The following is a 19,353-nucleotide window of genomic DNA, read 5'->3' on the forward strand; positions in this document are numbered from 1 at the left end:
GAGGGATGAATAAAATTTTCAAATTTTGAATTTTGATTCGGTTGAATGATTTAGGGGGAATTGAGAGATTTTAGGAGCAAAATAAGTGGGTGTGATAAGAGAGAGAGTGTTGATTTGTGTAAAAGGAGAAAAAAGGATACTACACATTCTGATACAAAATGTGGGACCCGACATATAGCCATTTTCTTAAACTATAACCATTTTTTTAAACTATTTTAAACTATAGTTATGAAGCATTATTAACTACTAAATATTAGTTTAGTTATGTAATTTTTCCCTTATTAGACCTTGTATTACAATAGCGGGAAAAAAAATACATAACCCAGTCTTAGTCTGTCTTGTGAACAATTTTTGGTCCATTAATATGAGTTGGTGAAGATTTTAAACATGTGCACTTATGTGTAGTATAGGAACATATGGGAATTCCTTTTTTGCATTGAGTAATTTTAACACAATCACAATCTACTATGATTATATATATCGACTTCAATTATAACATGCTCGAGGTTTTATGACTTACTAGCTATTGAAAAACTTATATGCATTCCGAATCTATTCACTCTCGTTTGTTTTTATCACTAAATAATCTGTCCCCTAAAACCATTTTTAGGAGTTCTTCAAAATTCAAGATTCTCTAAAATCCTTAAGTATAATTGGCTCGAAGAAATTAATTGAAGATAAAATACATCGCATAGATAACAAGAAGTCAAAGAGAGCAAACATAAACCATTTTCCAACATGATCAATATGAAAATAAGGGATCTTTATTGAACCCTATGAAAAGGGAAAACATAAATCATTGTTCAATTTTGCACATGAATAGAACAAATCAGTTTTGGTGAGTCTTGTGAACCCTTTTTGTTCCATAATTAGCTGGTGGAGCTTGTTGACAAATGCATTGATGGTTTGTCAAGTTGCATATGGGATGTGCGTCTATGCATTTCACAAACTTAGCACAATCTGCATCCTTAGAACATCCTCCTGCCGCATGGCTTCCTTGTCCTACCAACATTGGTTAGTGAGGTACACAAAAATTTTCATAAGCATAATATCAACATTTGAAGAAGTGAACAAACGAATGAATTATCATAATAATAGCGTAAATAAGTAAATTTACACAATCACATCACTTAAAAGATAATTGTACAACATTCTATCCAGAGTATAAGTTGCAATAGATAAAGAAAATTGCTTACCAGAAAAAATAAGCAAAAGGGAGACCAAGAAAATCTTAAAAAATGTTGCCTTCTCCATTTTCTTCCAAGTTTTATGGTAGCACAAGAGTAATTAACTATATATGTGATTTGTATTATTGATTTTAGTTGTCACTCTTAGCAATGTATTTATAGGGAAACAAAGACATTAGGTTGATGGAGAAATAGTAAATATTAAATAAGATAAATTCGAATCTCACAGGATCAAATAATTTTATGTTTTTTCCATAAATAGTGTAGCTAATTAAAGAAATACTATTAAAGATTAAGGTAACACAATCTTTTCTTGCAGGACTAGTTAGTAAAGTGATGTTTGACAAGTAAGATTTTCACACCACATAACTATATAAGACATAATATTACCCAATATATAGACATATTTTCATATTTGTCAAACATAGCAACATTTCACAATATACTTTCACCAAACTTTCAATTGATGCAGAAATGGTAAAAAAGATAACCTCAAATCTGGAAGGATCAAATAATTTTATGTCCTTCCCAAAAATAGTGTAGCTAATTAATTAAAGAAATTATATGAAAGACTAAGGTAACACAATCTTTTGTTGCTGGAAGAGTGAGTCAATTTTTCCTTTGATGTTTGACAAGTATATATTTATGCTCACTTAAGAAATAGAACAATTCGATTTATTACTTAGTAATCTAATTGCAACAGATTACTTAGAACGCATTAATCCTTCATATAATGGACGACTAGCTTTCTTTAATTGTTCATAAAAATGCTTAGCCTCGTCATTTGGCTCGTTTTGAGCCTTTGAGTACAATTATAATTTATCTCGACTTTTGTGATAATTACCTGAGTTCCCTCTTTTTTCCAGATTTCTGATACGTACGAATGACGCTGATACATCGCGATTTGATACATAAGTTTTTTTCATGATATATCGCTAGTTGATACAAACCAAACATTGTAATATCAATAAAACTTGTGAATCAGCTTATAACACCTAATATATCATGAACACAACAAAAATAGCAGTAAAAATAAGTTTTACTGATACATTTTGTGTTTGATTTGTATCAACTAGCGATGTATCATGAAAAAGACTTATTTATCAAATCACGATGTATCAACATCATTTCTATGTATCAGAAGAGGGATTTTTGAAATTTTTACAAATGATAGGGAATAATTGAAAATATAGGAATATAAGGTATGTAATTTGATAATTTTTCCTAAATTTTATATAAAAGAATCTAGGTAAAAGCCCAATAGTTTTTTTTTTTACATAAATTTAAAAAAAGTAGCTTGTTTAATCACATTCACGGTCATAAACTTTCTTAAATCATATTTTTGATTTAATTTAATATAAATGAGTCGGCTTGGCTCAGCTTGGGCTCCGTCATAATCTAGAAAAGCTCTGTTGAGCTACGCTCGATAATATTTAAAGTGACTCGGCTCGATGCCTAGGCCTAATTGCAGTTCATTTGATCGAGTACGAAACAATTCAGCTTCAACATTTCTTGTGTTTAAATAAGGGAGCGTTTGGTAGAATATATTAGTAAAAATAATATATGCATTAATTTTGTGTATTTAGTAGTATTTTATTTGATAAGTTTTTTCATGTTATAAATACAATTAATGATTACATTAATATAGTTATACTCTATTATGTATTGTGGAGTGTATTATTAATACATGAAAATCCATTGTATTAGTAATGCAAAGGGATTTAATGTATGCATTAGCATGGTTAAAGACCCAATTGTTCCTCAAAACTTTTTTTTACATCTTTCCACTATATTTATGAAGGGTATCTTTGTAAATAAATATTTTTTTAAAAAAAATTATGCAATGCATTTTATTTTTAATACATCAAATCAAAAAATGCATAAGAAATAATCTTGCATAATTAATGCAAGTATTACTGATGCACTCTAGTTTCTTCTCCTTTTCTCTTCTTTTTATCAATGGAATTAATTAAAATCTATTTGCAGAATTACATAAATGATAAGTTTTTTAGTAACCCTATAGTACTTAGTATTATTTTTTAATTAATGAGGTTATTTTGAATTTCAAAAATGAAAATTCATCGAATTGGTTAATAGTAATATATGTGACTTGTAATTTATTTATATTGTGTTCTACTTTTAGTATAACATTATAGTATTTTATATTTTTAAATTAAAATGTGACACCTATTTTTACACTATCCATATATAATTAAACTAGTTGAGATTGCCTATTGAAAAAATAATATATATCCATTCCAACCTATGCACTCTCTTTTGATTTTTACACTTATAAATAATTAGTCTATCTCTTAAGACCAATTAATTAGAGATTCTTTACAACCTTTAAAGATAATTGGCTTGAAGAAATTCATTAAAGATAAAATACATCGCGCATATAACATCAAGTCAAAAGGAGCAAATTAAACCAAACCACTTTATTCCAACATGATCAATATAAATCATGGTTCAATTTTGCAGATGAATAACAAACATAATAAATCAGTTTTGGTGAGTGTTGAGAACCCTTTTTGTTCCATAGTTAGCTGGTGGAGTTGAACATGTGCATTGATGTTTTGTCAAGTCACATATGGGATGTGCGTCTATACATTTCAGCTTAGTACAATCGGCATCCGTAGAACATCCTCCCGCTACATGGCTTCCTTGTCCTACCAAGTCAGTCACATACGCAATATTTTTCATAACAGATAATCAACATTTGAGAAAGTAAACAAAATATTATAACAACAACCGGTGTCATTTATATATATAAGAACTCATCAAAGCACGATTGGTCTTAAATCTTATTCATAATATAAAAGGACACACAAATTGTTAAAATTTGTCTAGTGTAAAAGTAAAATTGCTTACCAAACAAAACAAGCAAAAAGGAGACCAAGAAAACCTTAAGGAATGTTGCCTTCTCCATTTTCTCTTCCAAGTTTTGTGGTAGAACAAGAGTAATAATTAACTATATATGTGATTGTTATTATTGATTTTAATTGTCATTCTTAGCAATGTATTTATAGAGAAACAAAGACATTCAGTGGATGGAGAAATAATAACTGAGATAAAAAAAACTTTATGTACTTACCATAAATTAAAGAAGTCAAGTCAAAGACTAAGGTAACGCCAATAAGTAATCTAAAATCATTATTATGGTCAAACAAATTTTTGCACTTCCCATTCTCCTAATCCATAGCTAATTATAAAAGAAAAAAAAATCATGGAGAAATTATTAAACAAGATTAACTCTAATCTGTAAGGGTCAAACAACTTTCTGTCCTTCCCATAAATCTGCAACTAACATAAAGAAATTAAATTTAAAAATAAGGTAATTAATTAGGCAATCTTTTTGTGCAGGAATTATTTTAGAAAGTGAGTTAATTTGTCTTTGCTGTTTGAGAAGTAATCTAAATTAAATATTGTTTCTACTAAACTCATTTATTGTTGATATATGCAATCAGAAACGATCCCACTCAATTAAATTGGGTGCATGAATTTAAAAAATGGTGAGAATTCAATATTTCTATCAATTCAGAAATTCATAATTTAAATTGATGTCCTTTCATTGATTTTAATAATAATGACTTCCTCCGTTTTAATTTATGGTAACCTTTTCCATTGACATATTGTATAAAAAATTGTTGATTTTAAACATGACATAATAGTTGTATAAGTATAAAGTCATGTCATTAAGACTTAAATAGGACATTTAAGTAAAATCGTTTTCAAATATATGAATATATGTATAACACTACAAGATCCAAAAATTTATAGCCACCTATATTTAATTCATGGCATGTTTATAATCACAAATCCTAAAAAATTGTTTTTCTTTCTTAATTAATTTTTGTGTCCATTCAAAAAGATCTACATAAAGAGGGACGGAGCCAGGAAGAAATAACATACCCCTCTATTTCATTTTATGTGACTATATCTTATTAATTATTTTTAAAAAGATTGACACACTTCCAGTGGAATAGCTTAACTTAAAAATGAGTTCGCATGTCACATTAGTTCATGGTAGTTCGGTGTGTGTGTGTTGGGGTGGGGGGTGGGGTGGGGGGAGGGGGCAAGACAATTTATTCTATCAAATTAAATTTTTGAACGTTGGCCAACAATTATGTTTGACTAAAAATAATAAAACGTGAATGATTCTTTTGATCAAAATTAATAGCAGATATTAGAGAAATTTTAAAAGATGTTTTTGTTTTTTGTTTTTTTTGAGATATTTACAATATTTTTCCCAGCAATTGCCACATATATCAAAAAGAATGGTAACGAATATAATGAAATAAAAAGTTTTGATTTCACAAATAATAATAATAATAATGCGTCATATGAAACATATATAGATAAAACAAGATTAAAATTATAGAACATAATTTTGAACTTTTAATGAACCAAGAATTTTTGTGTATCCAAAGTTGGAGGATATAGATATCAGCTGAGACCAAGTAAAATGGCACGTTTATGTATTATATAGGCATAGGCATATTAACTTGGGTTTACAACCTGTTTGGATAAGCTTTATAAGCTGAAAACTGTTTATTTTAAGCTAAAAAAAAGTTGGGGTGACCCAACTTATTTTTTTGGCTCTGTTTTAGATAAGCTAAGTCAAACAAACTCAATTATTTTTGGGGGCTTATTTTAAGAACAAAATGACTTTAAATTGGCCAGCCAAACACTCAAAAAAGCTGAAAACAACTTATAAGCTAATCCAAAAGGACTCTTAGTTGACATCTATGACCTCCAACTTTGGATGTGCATAAGTAGATAGACACTTAAATTTGTATACAATAATTGCAACAAGTAGACACGCACGTCTTACATGTTAGACGTCATGTAGGATGCAAATTATCACATAATACATACAGAGAAAATTTTAAAAAATAGCTAAGACTAGAAACTTATATATAATCAAGCTCCTTAACTATAGTTTGTTTAATTATGATTCATAGCTACTTGTTCAAAGGATGAGAGAGGAAAGCGAGATTGAAAGAGGGAGGAGAGAGACGAATGAGATCTAAAAGAGGGAGGAGAGAGGAGAGAGATACAATTTATTTGTATATTTGGTCGATAATTGTATCACGAATACAATTGATACGATTGATTTGTATAAAAAAAGTAGCTAGCTACTATAGGAGGGGGGAGGAGAGAGGTGAGAGAGATATAATTCATTTGTATATCTGATATTGATAATTGTATATCTGATCGATAGTTGTATCACGAATACAATTGATTTGTATCATTGACTCTTACCATGTCTATTTGTGTTATCATTTATATTTGTATCAATTAACTTTTACCATTTGTATTTGTATCATTGACTATTACCATTTGTATTTGTATCATTGCATGTTACCATTTATATCATTGATTGTTACCATTTATGTTATTGTAGAGAGTTGAGATGAAAAGGCGAGAGAAAGTGGGAAGAGAGAGGGGAGGAGGGAGGGAGAGAAGAGAGAGAAATTTGCTATAAAATTCTAACTATAGCTACGAAACGTAATTTCTTTTGAACTATAGTTGTGTATAGTATATACATATCATGATCACGTATTTGGCTTCTTATGTAATTTTTCCATACATACATAAATGTATCATTTAACTTGACCTCATTGTCATTTATACCCTCCAACTTTGAGTGTGCACAAGTAGACACTTATAGTTACATAAAATTGAACAAGTAGATACTCACGTGGTACCTAACCTAATACACAAAGTCACATAGTTGACACACGTGTTAAAGAATTTTTATTGATCATTCTTAACAATTCTCATCACAAACTCTCGGTTAGTTCATAGACGGTCACTCAATGTTTACTTCCACTAATCTTTGTCTAAATAGTAAGTATCACGAAAAGTCATTAAGAAGGAAATAAAAGAGACATTCTAGATGATACACTTTAGACAAAACAAAATGACTTTTGGGTTTAAAAAATTAAAACTTTCTATATGAAACTTAAACAGTAACCAAAAAATAGTTTAGCGACTTTTATTGATACTTTGAGCAAAATTTACATCATTACAAAAAATAATTTAACGTAGGAATAAATCAAAAATGAATCGAGATCATCCGTGAAATCACCCCTTACAAATCATCAGGTTGTTTATTGACGGTACTGATAATTTCATAAATGAAGCTGTGTATAACATCACAACAATGAGAAGATTAGAAGAAAGAGAAGCAGTGCAAGCAGAGAAGAAGAAGAAGAAGAAGAAGCAGAGGCAGAAGCTCAGATGAAGAAGATGATGCAGAAGGAGAGAGGAGCAACTACATTGTGTAGAATCTTATTAATTTTCAATCAATCTTACATGAGTGTGTATGTGATGTATTTATAGATCACTTTGTAGTTAGTTTCTAATCTCAACAACCTCTAATTAACTCTAACACACTCTAACAAACTGTGACAACCTCTAACAAACTTCTAACAACCTTACTCAACCATGGTATCTTGTTAACTACCCCATGGTTAACACTCCCCCTCAAGGTCATGGTTTGAACAGGTTCATAACTCCAAGTTCATTCAGCAGCAGTTGATGTTGTGTTTTGCCAAGGCTCTTTGTGAGCAAGTCAGCTAGTTGATCCTTGGTGTGTGTGAATTCTGTTTTCAGCATTCCTTGATTGATTTTCTCTCTTACAAAGTGACAATCAATATCTATGTGTTTGGTCCTTTCGTGAAAGATATGATTAGCTGCAATCTGAATTGCTACTTTGGTGTCATACACCATGGTTATAGGTAGCTCAATGTGTACCCCAAGTTCTTCAAATAGCCCTACTAACCATGTAACTTCATCTGCACAGTTGGCCATGCTTCTAAACTCATCTTTAGCTGAGCTTCTGGAGACAGTCTCTTGCTTTTTTGATTTCCAGGATATTAAGGCTCCACCAAACTTAACTAAGTAGCCAGTTACAGATCTCCTTGTCTCTAGGCATCCACCCCAATCTAAGTCACAGTAGGCAAGAAGCTTGTTAGTGTCTTCTGCAGGCATCAACAACCCAAGTCCGGGAGCTTCTTTTACATATCTAATTACTCTCAATGTTGCTTCCATGTGAGATTCTTTAGGACAGTGCATGTACTGACTTAGGACCTGAACTGAGAAAGCTAAATCAGGCCTAGTCATGGTCAAGTATAGAAGTTTTCCTACTAGTCTTTGATAATTGCTAGGATCCTGCAGTTTGTGATCTTCATGTCCCTCATTACTTTTAATGCACTCATTATATTGCACAAAGGTCAACTTCTGATTCTGTTCTAATGGAGTTCCTGCAGGTTTATCTCCCCCTTGGCCACATTCAGCTATCAATTCAAGAGCATACTTCCTTTGAGGCATATGAATCCCTTTGCTTGATCTAGCACTTTCAATACCTAGGAAGAACTTGAGCTCTCCCAGATCTTTCATTTTGAATTGTTTTTGTAAATCTTTCCTTGTGTCACTGATGATGGACTGATTACTACCAGTGATCAGAAGGTCATCTACATAAACCAACATAATGAGTATATCATCCTCATCATGTCTATTGAAGAGTGAGTAGTCATAATGGCTTTGCTGAAATCCCAGCTGAATTAAAGAATATGTTAGTTTAAAGTTCCACTGTCTTGGTGCATGTTTGAGCCCATATAAAGAATTTTGAAGTTTGCAGACTTTAGAACTCTCCCTCTGTCTAGCAAACCCAGGAGGAACGGTCATGTAAACATCTTCTAAAACATCACCATTGAGAAATGCATTGTGACTATCCATTTGATGAATAATCCAAGCTTTAGAAGCAGCAAGAGCAACTATAGACCTTACAGTCACCATCTTAGCTACAGGGCTGAAAGTCTCACCATAATCCAGGTCCTCCTATTGACTATAGTCTTTAGCTACTAATCTGGCCTTGTGCCTCTCTACTTCCCCTGTAGACTTATACTTGACCTTGTAGATCCATCTACAACCAATAGACTTCTTATCAGGTGAAAGGTATACCAGACTCTAAGTCTTGTTGTCCACCAAGGCATCTATTTCCAGCTGCATTGCTTGAATCCACTGAGGATCAAGAGCAACCTCTTTATAAGCGGAAGGCTCTGAGATAGCTAAATAGGCCTTGAGACAAGACTTATAGGAAGGAGAAAGATGGTTGTAGGTAACAAAGTTAGACATAGGATATACACAGGAGTGGCTTTTAGGCTGAGTGACAAAGTCCTGAAGCCATAGAGGTGGTTTGGTTGGTCTAGAAGACCTCTTGGAAGGGACAAGAGTTGCTGTAGGAGGTGAGGGAACAACAGATGATAGAGTAGGAGAGTTAGGAGTAGGAGGAGAGGAAGGGAGTACAGGTGCATGTGGATTGGAAAGTGTAGTAGGGACAGTTGAAGTAGATGGATCAGTAGGTGGGATGAAGGTTAAGACTAGGAATATGGGATTGGATGAGGTGTGAATGTTTTTGAAAGGGAACAGGTCCTCTTTGAACACAACATGCCTATTAACGAAGAAGAATTTAGAATGCAAATCATATAGAAGGTACCGTTTTTATAACACAAAGTATCCCATGAGAACAGCAGGTATGGCTCTAGGAGAGAAATTATCTTGGATAGTTAGATAGGTGGCATAACACAAGCAACCAAAGGTTCTGATATGAGAGAGGGGGGAAGATACTAATACAGTAGCTCAAAGGAAGACTTATTGGACAGGAGTTTTGATGGAAGTCTATTAAGAATATAGACTGCAGTGGTAACACATTCTCCCCAAAACTATAAAGGTACAGATGCCTGGAACGTTAAGGCTCTTTCCATGTATAATATAGTCCTGTGCTTCCTTTCCACCACACGATTTTACTGAGGTGTATATACACATGTGGTTTGATGACATATCCCAAGACTTGACAACATGGACTGAAATGATATGCTCATAAATTCAACCCCATTATAAGTTCTAAACACTTTGACATATGTAGAAAATAGATTGTGAACTTGATCAAAGAAATGTCTCAGGACAACTATTGTATTAGATTTGGATGTAACAAGAAATAGCCAAGTGAACCTGGAGTAGTCATATACTATAGTAACAAAGTATTTTATTCCATTATGAGTAGGCACTCTATATGGACCCCAAACATCACAATGTATTAAGTCAAGGATTGCCTTTGAAGTATGAGTGCTTACAGGAAATGGAGCTTTTGTTTGTTTAGCTAGTGGATACAGAGTATATGTAGAATGATCAGAGATATCTACACCAGCAAGACTAGAAGACCTTCTTATTACATCAATGGGAGCATGTCCTAACCTTCTATGCCACAGTGAAATAGAATCAGAACTATCACACACAGTACTACATAAACTTTGAGTAAGAGCAGAATAGTTGAAGCCTTCCTTGAGGATGTAGAGTCCTTCATCTTCTCTACCAATCCCCTTGACCTGTCTACTGTAGAGATCCTAGAAAATACAGAAAATCAGGGACGAAAGCTGCCATACATTGAAGTTCCTTAGTTAGCTGAGACACAGATAACAAGTTGCATTTGAATTCAAGAACAAAGAGAACATTTCCAATAATTTGATCCCCAAGGACTTTTGTGCTACCAACATGAGACACTGATACTGTAGTTCCTGTAGGTAGAAGTACCTGCCTTCTTTCATACTCAGACACTGAGGTACACTTATCTAGCAGGGCTGACTGACATGTCATATGGTTAGTGGCTCCTGTGTCAACTATCCACTCCTTATTCACATATTTGAACACTAGAGCAGATAGAACTCTACCTGCAGTGGCTGCTTTAACTGAGTGCTCTCCACCAGTATCACTTCCTTTGGTTAGTAGCTGCAGGATCTGTTGATATTGATCAGCTGTGAAGAAAGTTGCAGGTGACTTGTTTACTGCATTAGTTTCTTCATTGTGTGCTGAACCTGCACTTTGAGTAATTGAAACTTGGTTAGCAAAAGAGCTAAAGTTAGATGTAGAACTACCAGTTTTCTTCTTTGATCTCTAGCCAGCTGGATAGCCCTTGACTTTAAAACATTGTTCTTTAGTGTGACCTCTGTAACCACAAACTTCACAAGTGATAACAGACTTTTGTGACTTTTGAGGATTATACTGAGGCTCATAATGAATTCTACTTGGATTACCACCACCTCCACTAGGTGGATGACCAAAGTTACCACTACCAATACTATGGCTATTCCCTCCTTTTTGACTGAACAAAGCAGTGCTTTCAATCAGTTTAGGAAGGGATGAGCCTTTATAGCTAGTTTGTGCTATGTTTCTCTGACTTTCATGATTTATGACAATAGAAAAGGCTTTATTCAAGTTTGGAACTGGTGACTGCATTAGAATTTATCCTCTGACTGCAGAGTAAGTTTCATTCAGCCTCATTAGGAACCCTAGTAGCTTTTGGTACTCATAATGATCTTGAAACTTCTTAAATTCAGGACATAAGCAACCTGGACAAGGCATAATTGAGTCATATTCATCCCATAGTCCTTTGAGAGTAGTGTAGTAATCTGTAACTATCATAGTTCCCTGACTTAGACTGTGAATTTCCTTATGGAGTTGATACACATGAGCTCCATTAATTTTGTTAAATCTTTCTTTTAGATCACACCATACCTTGTGTGCATCATTACCATACACAATAGCCCCTAGTAATCCTGGTCGAACAGCATTCATGATCCAAGAAAGAACTACAGCATTACACTTCTCCCAAGCATCAGAGAACTCAGGTCCAAACTTAGACTTAGGAAATCTGCCATCAATAAATCCAAGCTTGCTCTTCCCTAGCAGTCTAATTTTCATGGATCTACTCCAGACTGCATAGTTCTCAGAACCTATCAGTTGAAGGGATATTAAGGAGCTACCTGGAGTATCATTTTGGTGCAAAAACAGTGGATAATTGTGATCAATGTTCGAAATTATGAAATCAGGAGTTACATTCCTTACTCCTGTGTTTGGATGGAGGTTTACAGTGCCTAATGTTTCAGCTGCAACTTCACCTAAGTTCACCATTGCAATTGCTTTGAACTTGAGTGTGCTGCTGATTTGATACTTACTTGTGATTCAAACATTTTCCATGTGTGAATCTAAGTATCTGCACTGCACGACTTTGACTACTCTATGGATTGATCTAACCAGACTTCACCAATGCTCTGATACCATGATAATCTCATAAATGGAGCTGTGTATAACATCACAACAATGAGAAGATTAGATGAGAGAGAAGCAGTGCAAGCAGAGAAGAAGAAGAAGAAGAAGAAGCAGAGGCAGAAGCTCAGATGAAGAAGATGATGCAGAAGCAGAGAGGAGCAATTACATTGTGTAGAATCTTATTAATTTTCAATCAATCTTACGTGAGTGTGTATGTGATGTATTTATCAATCACTTTGTAGTTAGTTTCTAATCTCAACAACTTCCAATTAACTCTAACACACTCTAACAAACTCTAACAACCTCTAACAAACTTCTAACAACCTTACTCAACCATGGTAGCTTGTTAACTACCCCATGGTTAACAGGAACCACTGAGAGGAGATCCAATTGGTGGCTGTGAAGGAATTTTGCAATCTCAACAACCTATGTGTTTTCATGTAACACGTAGGAGAGTTATAAGGATAAAGACTGCATTTCAATAAAACACCACGATCAGCATCACTATTACACATAGTTTCATTATAATTTGGTAAGCTATTTGGAACTTTACAATAACACACTTGTGTTCTTGCAAAACATGAAGGTATCCCACCAGACAAGCATTTCAATTGCCGAGCACAATCAGCAGACGTTTTGCACCTAAAAGGTTGATTATCATGTGGAAGTCTGCAATAGCATACGTTTGTTCTGAAGTTACATACAGGATGCCCTTCTGTGCAATTTAATTGTTTTATACAAATGTCACTATCGTTGCTTCTCCTAATATAACAATATTGTCGAATAGGTTAGCAAAAAAAACATATCTAAAGTATCTTAAAATATTTTGTATTAATTATAATAAGAGTACTTAAGGGTAAAAGTGAACACACCTGAATAGTTTAGTGTGTATTTCGATAAACATTTGGTGATAGTTCAGGTAGAAAACACAAACATCTAATAGTTTAGATATGAAACTCAAAAAATCAGAATAAGTTAGGTGTGTTTTTTACCCTTTCACTAATCTTATATATAAAGATGGGAACTTACATAAATCTCACTAGTTTAGGAGCTAATTATTTAAATACACTCTAGTTTGCAATATTACGTATCTTACCATATGTTTTTGCGTCCATATACATTCAGATACGTTCTAGATACATTGTATCTAAGTGAATTCGCATCTATATGCGATACATAACAAATCTCGCTCGGCTCTCTCGCTCGCCACTCTCGTATGTATTTGGTATCTTAAATATGATAGTGAAGTATGTGTAATTATTATGTAGTTTTTCCTATATATATTAATAATAATGCTACTATAATGTAGTATTACATTTTGTTTCGGCGTCTTCATTTGAATCCGACGATTTGTATGAATAACTTTTCAAATCATGTATTGAAAGGTGTCACTTTTTTTACGGACTATATAATAGTTAATTAAATAAAGAGAGACACAATTAATTTACTAATTTTTTTTTGAGAGTACAAATTTCTGGATAAGAAAATACTAGTATTAATTATTGTGTTCATTTAGCATGCATGTGTATGTTAGTGTCATGTTTAATCAGCATCAATATCACAATATTCAAAAAATTCATCACAAGAAACACAAAACAAAATTATCTATATCCAAAAATTTTGGGGATAATAAGAGATCTAATTGGGCTATATATTTTGTTAGAATATACTCCCTCTATTCCATATTAACTGAATTTTTAGAGTTTTTTTCATTATTTAAAATAGTTGAATTGTTCAAAGTTCAAGAGAAATGCTTGAAACTTTTTTCATGTTTACCCATTTCTTTAATGAAGTTTTGTAATTTCTTAGGAGTAAATTACACTACTTATAAAGCTATACTCCAATAAAGGACTATTTATATTTATGATTTCACATCTAATAATCGTTATGATGCCAATTAAACAAAAGGGTAATAGAGAAAAGTATGATTCAAATTTTGTTCTTAAATATTTTTCTTAATATGTGTGCATTATCTTAAAAAATTCAACTAATATGGAATAGTGGGAGTAGTTACCTTACAAAATAACCAAAAAGGAAACGAAGAAAACCTTTTGGATTAATGTTGCCTTCCCCATTATCTTCCAATTAGTATTTTTGTAGCAGTATGGCTGCTATTATTGATAACTTTAAACTGTTTGTTTATTTAGCAAAAAAATATATATTTATATAGGGAAGAAAAGGCATTGACCACAACTTGTTGATGGATAAATTAATAATAACCACATTCATTTGACCACAAATTACAAGCGCATTTTCACATACTCCTCACATAGTGGAGTGTATCCTCTCACTATTAATCAACCATTTGGTTTCCTTAAACTTTGCTTTCACCACTTTTTTTAAAAAAATCTTAAAAAGAATATCATATATTAAATATAATGAGTTGATGGATATTTTTCCTTTATAATAATAAAGTTAAACTTTAACCACTATATAGAAACATGTTTTTCAATCTCCTCAATGAGAGAATGAGAATTTAAAAACCTAAATTAAATAAAGTAGTATTTTTTTTTTCGTTCACTAAATATAGCAGGCTTCTAATCTCGTTTATATCCTGGCAATTAATATGAACCCAAATTAGTATTTTTATTTTTACATTTTTCATTTCCCTCTCACTATTTTTATTCTCTTATTATTGAATATTCTGAAGTCTCCAAACAGTCAAACTTTTTGGATTATGCAAAATCTATCATTTTCTGTTTACAAGAAGATCAAATTTGTTTTTTGCTATCTTCTTCAAATTTCAAACACTACAACAAGTCAATACCATTTCAATATCACTATATCAACATATCAAATTTAACGCAATATTATTTCGATATCATTATATTAACTTCTCAAATCTTTGAGTGAGGTTTGATTCTAACTTTATATTATATTTTTTCATTAAAAATTTACACATATTTATATTCTTATTTCATAAGACCTGCTTATATCCTCTACCTTCTTTCGATCTTACTTAAAAAAAATTATGAAACTTTGATTTTATGCTCCCAATCTTGTTGAAACGGGCATGTTTTCGTCCATGATAAGTTGTGGTGGTGGACAAAAGCAAGTACGAGTCTTCAAGTTACATAATGGAGAACCAAAGTTGCAAATCAATTGGTGATCATACAATTGGCATCCGAATTGCACAGCAGCCCCCCATTACTTCCTTGTCCTGATAATGAAAAAAATAAATTAAATTAGAGTTATCATAATTAAATTAAATAAAAAGAGACTAAAGTTACTCATAAGTGAAAAATAGAAGAGAGTTAAAGCTCCTTTCATGAGAAATGCGAAATGAAAAAGAAAAAAAACTATCTCTATTGGGAATGAGTTATGCTCTATGTCCTTCTTTTCGAAAAAAATAAATAAAGAGATGAATTGATATATTTAATTATTGAATTCATCAGAACTAATGGGGCTCAAATCCACAACTTTCGCTTTGACAGGACAGTACTCTGACCGATTGAATTACCATCCCAAGAAAATTTAGTACTTACCTAGCAAAATAAGCAAGAAATACACCAAGAAAACCTTTAGGAATGTTGTCTTCTCCATTCTCTCTTCCAAGTACTAATTTGTTTGCACTAAAATAATTATATGACCGTTTTTTTAAAATTGACATCTCTTTGTAACTTAATTGTTGTCCTAGCAATGTATTTATAGGGAATAAAAGTTGACCAAGGTTAACTAAACCTAGCTATTTGGATTTGCCTTTTGATTTTTGTAACTAATGAGATTTCTAAGATTGAATTACACTGAATATGTTATTAATGACGGAATAAGATCCGACTCGATCCTCTCCATTACACTCTCTTCATTTCTTCAAGTACACTAGATGAGAGACATGTGTCCTAGTTAATTTTTAAAGGTCGAGATTATATTACTAACAAGTATTATAACCATAGTTAAAGTAAATAAATTAGAAAAATACTCTTCAAATTTGGTAAGAAAAAGAAATATTTCCCACAAATTTTGAAGACTCATTAATATCATTAATTTAATCTTATTTTTATATTATTCGATATTACAATTATTGAACATGAATTTTACGTTTTTAATTAGCCTGATAAGTAATCTTCGAAAATATTTTGGCTTTAGAACATTCAAAAAAAAGTTGGCCTTAGAACAATGTTTTCATTTATAACACACACAAACAAACAAAAAAAAAAGATCAAAGATTATTTTTTAGGAAAAAAACAGAATTCATTTTTTCTCTCCAACACAATATCCTCCGAACATTTTCTTCTCCAAACACATTAGCCTTGTACAGTTTAATATTTAAATATTAATATATAAAATAAAATTAATGATATTAATGGGTATCGGAATTTGGGGGAGTAATTTTTTCTTACCAAAGTTGAAAAATATTTTTTGAAAATTTATACACTTAACTATGATGATGATACTTGTTAATGTAATATAATCTTGATTTTTAAAGATTAAATAGGACACATATCTTTCATCTAAATGTGTACTTAATGAAATGGAGAAAAAAATTAATGGAGAGGAGACAGATCCTACTAGAAATATGTTATTATTATCATTATAATTAATTATAAGAACCTTTCTGTTATTAATAACCTGACAATAACCATTCCTACTTGAGAGTGTTCACGAAAAAAAAACCACACCGAAAATCGAAAATAATCTAAGAAACAAATAGACATTTTTTTGGTATGATTTGATTTTGGCAAGTTGACTATGTCATCAGATTACATCTAGTCTTAGATTTGCGATTTTTTTTATAACGAATTAAATGAAAACAATAATGTACAAAATTATGGTCTTAACTATGGCAAACGACTGGTTGGATACCCTTGATATGTAAATAACTACATAAAATAGAAGTCAAATTTAGAGTTACAATACATCAAGTTAATTTATTAAAATACATATCTAATTAAAATTTTCTTGAAAGGTCTGTCAAATCAATATGAGTCAAGTAATAAAAACGAAAGAAATAATAGAGATAGTTCTCTCTTAAATAAATTCTACTGGACTAGGATCTAAATTAATCGAGACAATAAATTTTGAAGGCTAGATAGCTTTTATTTTATAAGAAAATAAAGGTAAATTGTGGTAACTCAATTAGAACAAAAAAAAAGTTAAAAATTATAAGACCATAATATATATAGCCTTATCCACGTATAGCCTTAACCATTCAAAATATATGGATAATAAAGTTAGAAAACAGAGAGTAAACAAGCAAGAACAGAACAGCATCACTCAACAACAATGGCAGATTCATTAACACTGTCCTTACTCTCTACTGTTCCAGTTCCCAATTCAGTACTCTCAACAAAATCTCAACCCAAATGTAGTGTTCTATTTCGACGAAATCGATGTTTGATTTCTTCGAAAATAGGAACAAAATGCAGTGGAATGAGGTCATCAACAAGATTGTATGCAGGTCTAACGGAGATAGAACCAGATATTAATGAAGATCCTGTTGATCGATGGAGAACTAATGGCATTGACATTGTAATGTTTCTTTTATTCATTCCTATTTAATTCATAACCCGCATGTACCTTGACTAATTTTTAGGATTATCTACTCTCTCCCATCAACACAGGTAATGAGTAACTCTTTCTCTCCAAAAAGAGAAAAAGTCATCTAGTCGTTTTGACTCTACTGAGTCTTGAACCCCAAAACCCGTAGTTTTCAACCTATTTCATTGACCATACCAGGCTCGGAGATAAGCATGATAATAAAGAATTGGTTTTGATTTGATATGTTGCAGGAAGATTATGTGTTTGGGAAGTACGATGATCATCATACCTACTTTGAGAGTGAAGATAAAGGTACATAACTATATATACGACTCAATTTTAATTTATTTATTTGATTTGGACTGAACACAAAATTTAAGAAAGTAGAAAACTTTTGAATATTGTGGTCCTAAATTAAAGGCACGTAGAATGTACTAAAATGTTTATTTATTACTCTTGTGGTTTTAAGCATGCCGCGTGGAAATTTGAGATTAAAGAGTTATTAGAAAAAGAAAAGAGACAATCTTTTTTTTCACTCAGACTAAAAGGAAAATAAGACAAACAAATTGAAACGGGAAGTGTGTGTGTATATATATGTATATCTCTTGGGACTCAATTCATCATTTGAACTTTTATTGCAGCAACATTTTGGGGATCTATAGCAGAAGATTATGCTGCTATTGCACCCCCAACAGGATTTCAAGGTATATACTGTACCAAATTACCATGATCATTATCATATGTTTATTTAGTTATTCACTTAAGATAACTTATTTTCTGATGTTCGACAATAGGTATTATTTCATGGGTATTTCCTCCAGCAATTATTGCTGGAATGTACTTCAATGTTCCAGTAAGTTCATGATGAAATTTCAAAGACTCGAAAAACGCCCTTTTCCAGCTAACTGAATCTTGTATTTTCACTTGTTGACAATGCAGGGGGAGTATTTGTACATTGGAGCAGCTGTATTTACAATTGTGTTCTGCATTATTGAGATGGACAAACCAAGTGAAGCACACAATTTTGAGCCTCAGATATATAACATGGAGAGAGGCGCTCGAGATAAGTTAATATCGGATTATAACACCATGGACATTTGGGAATTTAACGAGAAATATGGCGATTTATGGGATTTCACTGTTAAGAAGGACGATATCATGAAAAGATAGAAATAAAATGAAATGAATTGTGTTCTGAATCATGAACAATAGGCTAAATATCGTTTAATTTGATCGATTACTCGGGGATGCAAGTGTTTGCTTGGCTTGTAGAGTTCAAGAAATGGTTGTTGTAAACAAGGTTTGTGAAAAATGTCTACTATTATTTCCAAGCACTATGGTTATTTATGTTTTCATAACATTCTTGTGTCTATGAAACACCTTGTAATAGTGAACATCATTACCTTGTATTCCTAGACGGCTAGACAGTTAGTTCGAAGAAAATACATAGGAATGTATATGTGTTATCCCTTTATACATATAAGTTACATATCTTTCACATGTTCTGTTGATGATTAATGAGTTGTTTTTGTCCTAGAAAAAGAATTAACTAGTACAAAAGACAGTTGCTTGG

The 19,353-nt window shown here is 32.0% G+C and overlaps 1 protein-coding gene across 1 annotated transcript; it reads left to right on the forward strand.

The window, feature by feature from the left end:
• Positions 1-17,454: 17,454 nt before the first annotated feature.
• LOC129881841 (photosynthetic NDH subunit of subcomplex B 5, chloroplastic) lies at positions 17,455-19,138 on the forward strand. Its single transcript, XM_055955950.1, has 5 exons — positions 17,455-17,771; positions 18,032-18,092; positions 18,422-18,484; positions 18,575-18,633; positions 18,720-19,138. Exons 1-5 carry the CDS (start codon positions 17,526-17,528, stop codon positions 18,948-18,950), a joined length of 660 nt encoding a protein of 219 aa, XP_055811925.1. The 5' UTR covers positions 17,455-17,525; the 3' UTR covers positions 18,951-19,138.
• The last annotated feature ends 215 nt before the right edge of the window (positions 19,139-19,353 follow it).

This window comes from Solanum dulcamara, chromosome 3 (assembly GCF_947179165.1).
Source record: "Solanum dulcamara chromosome 3, daSolDulc1.2, whole genome shotgun sequence".
NCBI lineage: Eukaryota > Viridiplantae > Streptophyta > Magnoliopsida > Solanales > Solanaceae > Solanum > Solanum dulcamara.